We start from the raw sequence: 10970 nt of genomic DNA, 5'->3' as shown, positions 1-10970 counted from the left end.
TTTATTTTAATTGTTGTTGAAAGAAAAAGATTAATTTTTGGATGAAAAATGTATGCAAATTCAGCTCTGGTCAACACTAAAAAACCCGTTTCCTACTCAAAGCAGAAAAAAGCAAAGCAAAGAAACCCATAATATCAACTCTTTAATCCCCTGAGGTGGCCTTTAACCTGGGTTTGAAAAGGGCAGGAAAAGAAAAAAAGCTACATGAGAATAACAAAAAATGCATTGCCTGAATCAAAGGACATGAATCTGGTGCAAAAACGGGAAATCTCAAGGGAGTGATGTGATACGTAAACCACAGAATGATGGGGCTGCTCCTGAGTGTCCAAAATGATGTTTGGAGTACGAGGAATAAAGAGGAAGAACCTCTCCGTCCAGTTTGCCAGCCCCACAAGGACTGCGTGGGCACCATGGGGTCGTGAGGGAATAAACCCAAAGGCTGCAATAATGAAGAGGTGTACATATATATTTAGAGAGATATATTAACTGGTGTTCAGTAGGAGCTGTGGGGCAGACTTGCTGAACGTCTCTCCAAAAAGACAGAATAGGAATCTCAGAAATGCACAGCAAGGTTTGCTCCTGCTCAGTGAGAAGAGGTGAGACAGCTGGGGCTTTTATTAAATAAACGACAGAGGCTTACCCAGAGCCGAACTTGGGGGATTTTAACTACTCAGGTACCTCCCGAGGAAGCGTGGCGGGATGGAACACGCTTCGGTGTTAGACAGCAGAGCTGGTGGGCAGGAGAACGCCCTTCTGGATGTCGTACCGCTGCCGGGAGGGAGCCGATGGAGAAGGCAGGGCTGACGGGAGGGTGAGTAAAAGTGAACACAGCACAACTGAGTCCTTTGCTGCTTGTAAAAGAGTGAGAGTGGGGAAATAACGGGCTGGGAGCTTTAAAAAAATAACCCAAGCTGCCTAACCTTAACAAACATCCTGTGGGAAAGTTAATAGCTGCTGAAAAAGACTCTATAAAGCAAAATGACAAGCTGTCCTGCTACGGACGAAAGATGAGACACAGCACGGGTGCATCAGAAACTCTTCAGTGACCTGAGAACTAGGAGAGGAACAACAACAACAAATCTTAGAGATAAACATTTACAACTGTATGAGTGAGGATGAGCGCCCAGGGGATGGCGGAAGGTCTGTCCCTCTCCCGGACAGGAGGCTCGCGATGCCTGGCTTTGGGCGAGCGGAGCATTGTAACAACGAGGGGTGTCTTTACCCCGCGCTCCTGAAGAGGTGCCCACCGCCGGGTACCTAACGAGGCAATTTTTGGCAGAAAGGTGGGCAGGACGCCAACAGCCTAGAAAGGGCTTAGATCAAGTCAATCGATGAGCAGCGGCCGAGGCGGGCGGCAGCGGAGGGCCGGGGAAGGCCGAGGGCCGGCGGGGTCCGCCTCGCCTCAGCCCCTCGGCGGGCCCGCCTCACCCAGCGCCCCGGCGGCGGCTGCGGGCAGCGCCGGCCTCCGGGCGGACACACACCCCCGCCCCGGCCGCTCTCTCTAGGACCTGCGATGAGTTTGCCCGCCGGAGCCGGCCTCAGCGCCTGCGCGGAGGGAGGCGGCCGAGCCCCTTATCCCCATGGAGAGCGCCGAGGCCGAGCCGAGCGATAGCCGCTCGGAGGAGGACGGTGCCGCGCCCTGCAGTGGCCTCCCGCCTCCGGAGCAGCCCGTAGCCACGGTGAGGGTGCGGGAGGTGGCGGCAGCGGGGCGGCGTCCCCCCCGCGGGCCGCTGGCCTCGGCACGGCCTACTCCGTCGGGGCCGAGCACCGGGCTTTCCTGAACGCGCTGCCCGGCTGCCGCGCCGCCGGCCCGGGGCGGGCGGGGAGGGGTGTGGGGCTCGGCCAGCGCGGGGAGACCGGGGCCGGGCGGTAGCCCAGCGCTGCCCGCCGCGGCGGGAAGGGGCTGCAGGTGGGGCGAGCCCTCCCTCTGCCTGCCTGGGGCCGAGCCCCTGCCCAGGGGAGCCTGGGGCAGAGCTGTGCAGCCCGGCCCTCTGAGCTGTGGGGTTCTCCCTCCAGCCCCATTCTGGCTGGTGTCACAGGGCTTTGTGCACCGTCTGTCCTCATCCCTAGTGCCAGATTATTATTTTTATTAATTATCTTCTCAATTTGTTTCCCCCTCCCCCTTAATTTCACGAATAAGTCCCCCTCCCTGCTCAATTCAGCTCTGCTTTTCCAGGATGGGCGTGTGGTCCTGACTGACTTCTGCCCGCCAATGTGTAAAAGATAACGATCCTCCTCTGAGAGGTTAAAAGAAAAACATCTCGGCCCTTCTGTGAAAGGGGAGAGGTGGTTATGTGTGTCCCAGGTGTCCTGGGGAGGAAATCACCGGTAGTTGGGAAGTGTTTGGGTAGAAAGTACTGGGGTTGGTTTGTTTGTTTTTAAAAAAAGTTACTTTGTTACCTGTAAGGAAAAATATTTCTCCTTTTTGTATCTTCCCAGCTCACTATGGCTTTTGGTATCCGAAGTTGTCTATTTGTTGACTTTGGGTTTTTTCCCCAAAAGCAGATTTTCTGTTTTCATTTGCAAATGTGATACAGAACATAGGTATAAAGTGAAGCCCTGCCAAAGCCTTTATCCTATAGAGACCTGTCTTATTTGAACGAATGTGGTGTGGGAGAAGGGGAGGCAGGGTTAGTAGCCTTTGCTTTGCGTGGCTAATGTTACATGAATCTTTATTTTCCTCCTCTAAAAAGATGGAAGACTGTTTGGCAAAAAAAATGGAAATCACTGTTTCGGAAGCTGAAAAACGGACTGGGAGGAATGCCATGAACATGCAAGAAACATACACTGCTTACCTCATTGAGACAAGGTGGGTGATGAGAGCTCACTCTCAGAGTACATGGACGTGCCATTCTAAACAGATTCTCCCTCCTTCCACGCCTAAAAATATTCAGGTACAGTTGATGAGAGGATGTAGCTGGTTTATGATTTGTTATGCGATTATCAACCTACTCGGGAGGATCTTTTCCCGTGAAAACTTGGCATCTGATCTCCAGTTTAGTACTAATGCTGGTGTTGTGTAACTGTGTACTGTAATTCTTCATTTGGAGCTAGGTGGAAAAATGTGTGCTTGAAAAATGTTGCTTTAATATGGTGTCAACAACTGCTTGGTTATTTCTTAGACATGGGTTGGATAAATTTATATAGATATACATGAGGTTGTATGTGCAGCTTGTATGTGAGAGAGGTTGTGCATTGAGGTCTAAAGTAATGGTTAGGCTTGTTTGAGATCACAAGAAAATAAAGAAGTCTCATGACTGACGTCATGTGGTCAAAATTTACTGCTCCACTAATATTTGAAGTGTTTTGCTTGATCTGATCACCACGTACTCCTTGTAGATGCTCTAAGGGTTACGGTTAATTAACTATTTCCTTCCTTCATACTAGCTTGAACTTTCACTGTAGAGCTTACTGCCTTCAATCTTCTTGTGTTAACAAGGTTAATAATACAAGTATGGTAAACACACTTGGTACCACAACGACAACTTGCAATTTTAAGTATTGAGTAGTGAACAAAGCTTTAAAATCTCTTCTAACTTATTATTTCCCAGTCACAGATGACTCCTATTATCCAGGATTCAAGCAAGAATTTCAAAATTAGACTTTATTAGGAGTTTTGTCTCTCTCTTCTTTATGTTAACAGTTTTAACCTTTGGGCCTTGCCTTGGGAATGATCTGCTGTACAGATAAAACCTTCTGAAACAAAGCAGTTGCCTTTTGCAAAGGCTCTGAAGAGTTCAAATTGTAGTACTATCGCATAAGTCTTCTAGTTACTAGTTAAAAGGCTTCTTAGCTTGTGTAACTGATGAAGGGCACACTGACTGCAGACCTACTGGGATACATTTACTATATTTTTGCTAAACTTTAAGAACAAAATCCAAAATAGATGTACATGATATTTTTCAAATATTGTAGCTCTTTGGCAGTTGCTCAGATGTTTAAAAAAATACTTTTAATAGTGTATTGATATTGAAGATCACATCTTCTCACATAAGTAATGTTATTTTTCTTTTAATGATATTTTTGAAGGAAAAGAAAAGAAAATCAGAATCATTGGTGTCTAACTGTGATGTGAAGTGTACTCTGGGGGCATCTTTATGCAGCGCCAGAACATGCTGACTGCATCTCCTTTCCCAGTCATCCTTACATTACTTTAGACTCGCTCCTGCTGGTCTTTCCCAGTGGTTCTTTCATAGTGGCAAAACTGTATTTTGCCGTCCAGATTACTTTCTTTCATTAAGATTTATTTTATTCTGTGGTCAGCAAATACCAAGACCAATTACATGTTTGTCACAGAACTATTGAAAATGTGGGTTTGTCACATCTCTAATAAAATAGGTTCTCTATTCCTTTTGCTGAGAAGGCAAAATTTCTTGCATAAATATAATTGGTGGCTATTAAATGTGCTTCCTGCTGAGCCTGTAGCTGTAGGTGGGCTTCACAGCAATTTGTCTGTGGGTAATAGGATATTTTGTAGCTGAAGAATAAAACTCAGTGATATAAAAGGAAGACCGCTTAATAATAGTTGTATTACGTTTATGTGAACTGGGGTTCCGCCATTACTGCTATCTAGGATTTAATTTCAGTTTGAATTGAGGAATTGCATTTGGGTGAATAAGAGACACAAGACGGATGCAATTACAACCGCTGTATATTTGTTACAGAACAGGAGCTGAGTACCTAAACTTTTAACACGTTAGTTTCACTAGTGCTGGTGAAATTCTTTTCAAAATGCAAGTGATGGTGTTGCTTCCTTTTTCTTTTCAAAATGAAAAGATTTATTACTCTTCTCACATTTTCATGTGACTTGTTGATTTTTTTTTTTAAGTGATATTATACCTTGATGTAGATCTGTTTCTTTGAGACAAAACAAACTCCACTGCTGTAGACCGCAGAGCCTCGGCAAATTCCAAGGGTCTTGCTTCCTGAAAGCATTCCCTTTATTCTTGGTTTACACTTTTCTGCATTTAGCTAATTAGATTTCTGTGGTGAGCTACTTCCGTTCAGTTAGTCTTGAAGTCAGTTTGTTTCACGGCTTCCGTTAAACTACACAGTTATTTAAAAAATAACTTAGTTTTTATATTCTCCCTGTGAGAACAGAGGAGCACTTCCAACTCTTTGTGGGAAATGGCACTAAGGCAAGTCCAAATTCTTAGAATTAAGATGTGTAGCTAAATATTCCTTCTTGAGATGCAGGTGCTCAGCATATCGCTTGCTTTCTGTAAGGGAAATTGCAAATATCCAGGACCTCACTTAAATTCAGACTTGCTTGCTTGTTAGAAATTTAGGCAGCTGTGTCTTACACCAGAGTCTGCATGAAACTACAGGAACTGAGATAGTATAAAACCCAGAATTTGACTCCTGGTCTTGTACCCTTTGTTTTTCATGACAGAGCTGAAAGTTAATCAGAATGCAGAGCACCTCTTAAGTGCTCTGTGATGATGGACTTTTAATTATAGTACATACAAGGATGCCTTTTTTCCTGTTCTTGTAGTAGTAGTTCCTGTTCCTGTAGTAGTAGTAGTAGTAGGACACTTCCATTTAGTTAACTTTGCTTCCATCCCTGCTGACTTTCAGATCTCTAGCCTGGTCCTCCTGGTCACACAATATGATGATGAGAGTGTGGTTGTTTTGTTTTGTTTGTTTTTTTTTTAAATGTGGCTATAGGAAAAAGTAACACAACTTTGTGCAGCCTGGTAGCTGACTACTTAATAACAGGATCCCTGGTTTCCAGCCCTACTAGTTTTTACTTCCTTTTGAAGTAATTTGACAGGGTGGTTCAGTATATTTCCTTGTTACTCCCCCAGTATGGCTGGGGAAGTTACTAATCTTATTTCTGCTTTCAGTATTTGGATTCAGTTTTCTATTAGTTAAATTGTGACATGAGTGATACCTGCTTCTCCCTTAAGACCTTGGATTGCCTATCCAAAGTGTAAGGACTTCTAAAGAAAGTTTCTGTGAGAGAAATGAACTTGGAAATCAGTAGCCAGCCAGGTCACAGTTCAGTGGTAGCAATGCTGCACCATGGGACTTCAGGAGTTTTTCCTTTGTTTTCTTTTGTTTGAGTTCCTTTCCCAAAGTCTCCTGTTCCACATTGGGCTAGGCAAAGAGCCCAGGCATGTGTTTCCTGGGGACAGGTGCAGAACGAATGCCTGCAGAGGTATGTTGTCTTCTGATAAAACAACAAAATGCACACTTCAGTCATTGAGAGTCAGGAAGACTTGTCTGCTCCCTCCAAAGGAGGTATTAGGGAAAAAAGGAAGAAAGTCTGAATTCAGCATGAGCTTTGAACAGCAGAGAGTTAGGACGTGAAAGAAGGTAGAGGAGTTGAAAACCTACTTTACTGCTGATTTTTACTCAGTTGATACTATGAATCATTAACCTGCCTAGCAGATGTATATTTTAGTTAAATACAGCAAACTGGGTGACAGTATTTAAAAAAAAAAAAAAAAAAAAAAAATCACCTGGCTGTGAAAAAAGTCTTCTGGCAAGAGAACTGCCTCTTCATCGTACAGCTTGCCAGGTAACTTCTGGTGTCTTACAAAGCACATACTTGATCTATAATGATTCTGTCTGTTGAGAGGCCTAAATACAGAGACCATTTCTAAATAGCTAATGGAAGAAGTTGCCCTGCCCTCTAAAATGGTATTCCCCTACATAGAGAGTGAACCTTGTCCGCTGTAGGAGAGTGGAAGTTTCACTTCTCGTACACTGGAAGGTCAAAGGCTGAAAGCAGAGTTACTGCTTCTGTGATTGAAGAGGTGATTGCTTTTACAAGGAAATAAACCGATGTATTTCCTTCTCGTCTGATTTAATATTTTGCAGCCATTCCTCTTTTTATTGCATTCAGAATTGTTTAATGGCTCATTTAAGATAATTAGTTTTAAATGGGAAATGGGAAGAGGTTAATTAGGTGGACTAAAGTTTTCACATTGGCACTTTGAATTAAGGCAAATGAATGTGACTTTTAGAGTAATGTAATCTTCTAATCTCTTATGATAACATCAGTTATGAATGTAAAAGCTGAAGGTTTCAATTTTGTCTTTTAATTTTTTTTCAGGCAGGTTGGTTCATTCAATGAATAACTTGCATTGTTAAAACTGTACTTAGAGGGAAACATATGGTTTTCCTGCCTGAAGACTGTACAAGTATTATATTGTGTTTTTAAAACCAAAATAAATTGAGAAGTTTGACTGAATGTCAACAAGTGATTATAATCTTAATTGAAACTGGTCTGCAGTACTTGCATTTAATGGTGGAGTTCATAATGTGGTCTAAAAAATTAGATGGTAATGAAGGTATTAAGTGTAATGAGTACCTTTGTGGATTTCTACTTCCTTTCTGGAACGGGGTTCCTGGGGAGAAATGCTCTTGTAATTGGTGATATTTTATGGTCTCATATGTAACCAGGTGGAGACATTTTTGGTGTGATTAAAAAAAAAGATTTTTCTCATCTTGCTTGCCTGTCCCAAATCCATCCATGCAGTTTCAAACTCTTACTACCTCATTTAAAAGGCAGTGGTGTGGATGCAGGCTCATAATTGAGGGCTGTACAGTACTTTCCCACTGCAGCTTTGCAAAGAACTTTGCTGCTCCCCTCCTTTACCCAACTCTGCAGCATTGTGTGCTCTAGAGAGCAGAATCCGGCTGCTTTTACTTTATCAAAGCCTGAGTGTAAGGGGGAATCTTAAAACTAGTATTAATAATTTCAAAATGTGTCTTAAATTTATTCAAGTGGGTTAATTTAAAAAGCATAGCTTCTTTGTTGGGTGCTATGCAGCTGCCCTCCTGAAGTGTTGTCTTCCCCTTCCGATCACTAAAAGTCACTAAACTGAAATTTCACAGCCTGTTGAAAAAAATGACTAGTGGCAGAGGCAGCAGGGATTTCCATCCTGCAGAGAAGGGGCAGTGTGGTGGCAGACTCTTGCTGAGCTGCAACTGTTAGGGTGCAACTTTTTGCAATGGGATGTTGGGCAAAGAAGAACATCCAGACATTTCTCTGGATGAGTGTCTATCTACCTGTTTTGCTGTCACATTTGCTCCCTTTACCTGTGGTCTCTTAACTGCTTTTCACCCAAAAGAAGAATGGTGTTATACAAAGATAAACAACTACAACCAAAAAAGGCAGCATTCACACTTCTAAGGCTGTGAGAATAAATGCATGTTAGAATAAAGGAAGTAAGTATGATCTGAGAAGAGAAATAACGTCAGCCTGCTTAACACAGACTACGTCGAGGAGGTTGTATCAGATTGTGTCTATTTAAAAAAGAACAAACTACACAGGCAGGTTTGACCTTCAAGGTTCTCTAGTAGTAATTTAGTCTTTTTCTTCAGGGTATAATGTGAGGCTTGTGTGTCCCTCATAAGGGTCGTAAAGCTTGATTAACTTAGGCTTAGGGAAGCCTAGCCTGTTGTCCACAGATCTGCTTTGTCAAAATAATTTGACAGTAGGCTTTAGGTCTAGTAAATTTCCTTAGTTTCTTCAGTGGGGGCAGGGAAGATGGGGTGAGTGGCATGATCTGGTCTGGCAGTCTGCTTGCTTCCTTCTTGAGTTCTTGAGGCCCCTTGCGGACATAAAACTTCAAGTAACAAGGTGCTTGCATCTCCGTTGTGGGGTAGTAGTGGTTTGTTCTGACCTAGGACTAGGCTTCTCTATAAAGTTGTGGTCCTTCCCTGCTGAAGTGCTACACTCCTAGATGATCTTCTAAAAATCTTGGTTCCTGTTTAATTTTCTGCTTGATATTTGTGGGTGTGTGGACTGAGATGTTACTACTCTTATTGTAGTTTTTGCTTTTTTTAAGTAACTGATTTGTTCTTGTTAATTCTGACAAATACAAAGCTGATATAGCAGGCATGTTGAGAAAGTTTTTGCACAGTTAAGGCTCCATGTGGTCTTTGCTGCTTCTAGTTTATAATTAAATCTGCAAAACAGTCATGAAGCATTAAGAGTGTAATTTACACTGGAACATTCTCTTGTCAGAAGGCTGTGATCTCTTACAATGACAGCTTACTGATGGTGTGACTTGAACTCTTACAAATGATAAATGGCCTGCTCCACTATTAAAATATGTGATGATCCTATTGGTGTATTTGCCTTCCTTCAACATTTGTAGGATAGGAATGTGAAATGTAAGTACATTCTCTTCTAACTGGTAATCTGTACTATGGAAGTAGAGTGTATGTAGTTCCCCAAACAGACTTGAATCTGTGAAGTAACTTTTAAATTTCTGAAGACATTCTTCTTGATTTAATTTTTTTTCTCCTGTTAGTTTGTAGCAGAGCACTATTCTTTAGTTCTTTTCTCACACTTGTGGTGTTAAAACTATTGAAACTTATTAAATGATAATGTGACTATCTTGACTGCAGGAATTGGGAGTTCTAAGAAAAATACAGATCAACTTTTACACGATAAAGCTGACTTGGCAAAAATGGGCGTGTGTAGGAACGGCAAGCCAGAGCACAATGAGTTAAGGCAGATCAACTGTGGAAGACAAGCTGCCTAACTTTATACTACTAGTGTATATTACCGTAATTGTATTTGATATGAGTGCTATATTGAGGCTACTTACAAATGCATACTCCCAAAATGCGGGATAGTTCTTTTCTAACATCTTGTGAAGTTGTATTTCTACAGAAGTGCACTTGAAAACAGAGTAGGAATGGCTGGACCAGAAACTTCCTTGAAAGATAAACTCCTTTTCATTCTTCTCTGTGCTGACCTCATCGATGTTATAGGTTATTCAGAAGGTGATAAATATAAGATCAGACTTGCACTGCATTGGGAGTTGATTGCGCTAGAGGCAGAAGACAACACTTAAGTATACACTGTGTTGAAATGAAACAACCAAATGAACTTTCTAAAAGTACTTCGTATTCAGGAGGCAGAAAACTTTATATTTGAAGTTGCCCATGGTAGTGTAAGCCCATAGAATAAGTTAAGTGGAGATGAAAAATAATTGCGGCTAACAGTACTTTTCCTTAGAGGCTCATATTGACAAGAAAAATAAGAATGATATTTAAAAAAATAAAGTGAACTGTTCTTCTTGCAGTTTACCTTTGGTGGTAACTTTTTAAGCCTCTGTAACTCTACTGTATGTCTGAAATGTGTTAGGCTGCCATAAACTGTCAGTAGTGTGTGCACACCTAGCCTGCCTCTAGTTACGAGGTGATGCAGTCAGTCTTAAACTTCAGTTAAATTTTAAAAAAAGATGAATAATGAAACTCTCCTGTTACAGAAAAATCAAAACTGGAAAGAAGAGCTAGTTAAACACAACTCCTGTGCCAGTCCCAGGGTTGCATTTGCTGTGGCCAGGAAATGGTTATGCATAGGAGTGACAGAGACATTTAATAGCAATGGTCCAAATGCATCCTGCAGGGTGTTGTTTTTTTTTTTTTCTTCCTCTCTTTCTTGTCTGATAGAACATCCATTATATTACAGAGAACTCCTTGTTACAGATCCAGATCTCAGATCTGGAATCTTCCTGCCTTTAGAGTAAGGGTGGCTGCAGTCTGCTTCACTCTGTGCAATGTGTATGCCTAGCTCTAGGTGGGTCTCCGTTGCCTTCCTGCTGGCGCAGCAGCATCTGTATCTGCAGCACAGATGGGTCCTGCTGGGATGTGGCTGGGTTCTAAGGGCAGTCCTGGCCTGTGTTTTTCTAGGGTCCCTATTCATGTTTGCTTGTGCAGTATGTTCTCAGACAGGGTCCACATAATCCTATAATGTATTGATGGTGGCAGTCTTGCTTAAGGGTTGATAATAACCCATGCAGAAGTAGTGCTCTTGAAACCTGTGGTGTAAGTCAGTGCAACTGGTTGATAGCTGCTGAAGCTGGAGATTAAAAGGATCCCTAATTCTGAAGTACTTTTATGTGAGTGTCTTGAATGGCCAGATGGTTTACCAAACCCTGCTGGGAGTTTCTCCTCTAGGAAAGTGAAGTTTGTGCCTTCAGTTTTCAACTAAACAACTAATC

At 42.4% G+C, this 10970-nt stretch overlaps 1 protein-coding gene across 1 annotated transcript in view; it reads left to right on the top strand.

Annotated features, from left to right (window-relative positions):
* Positions 1 to 1485: 1485 nt before the first annotated feature.
* Positions 1486 to 10970, top strand: part of SNX4 (sorting nexin 4) — a 34912-nt gene continuing 25427 nt past the window's right edge. The window contains 3 exon segments of the mRNA XM_050900427.1: positions 1486 to 1561; positions 1563 to 1679; positions 2694 to 2809. Of these exon segments, the coding sequence (XP_050756384.1) occupies positions 1514 to 1561; positions 1563 to 1679; positions 2694 to 2809 (281 nt within the window). The 5' untranslated portion in view covers positions 1486 to 1513.

This window comes from Gymnogyps californianus, chromosome 7, assembly GCF_018139145.2.
Source record: "Gymnogyps californianus isolate 813 chromosome 7, ASM1813914v2, whole genome shotgun sequence".
In the NCBI taxonomy this organism is placed as follows: domain Eukaryota; kingdom Metazoa; phylum Chordata; class Aves; order Accipitriformes; family Cathartidae; genus Gymnogyps; species Gymnogyps californianus.
Note: the sequence above shows the minus strand (reverse complement) of the source record. Positions and strands in the feature narration are given on the sequence as shown.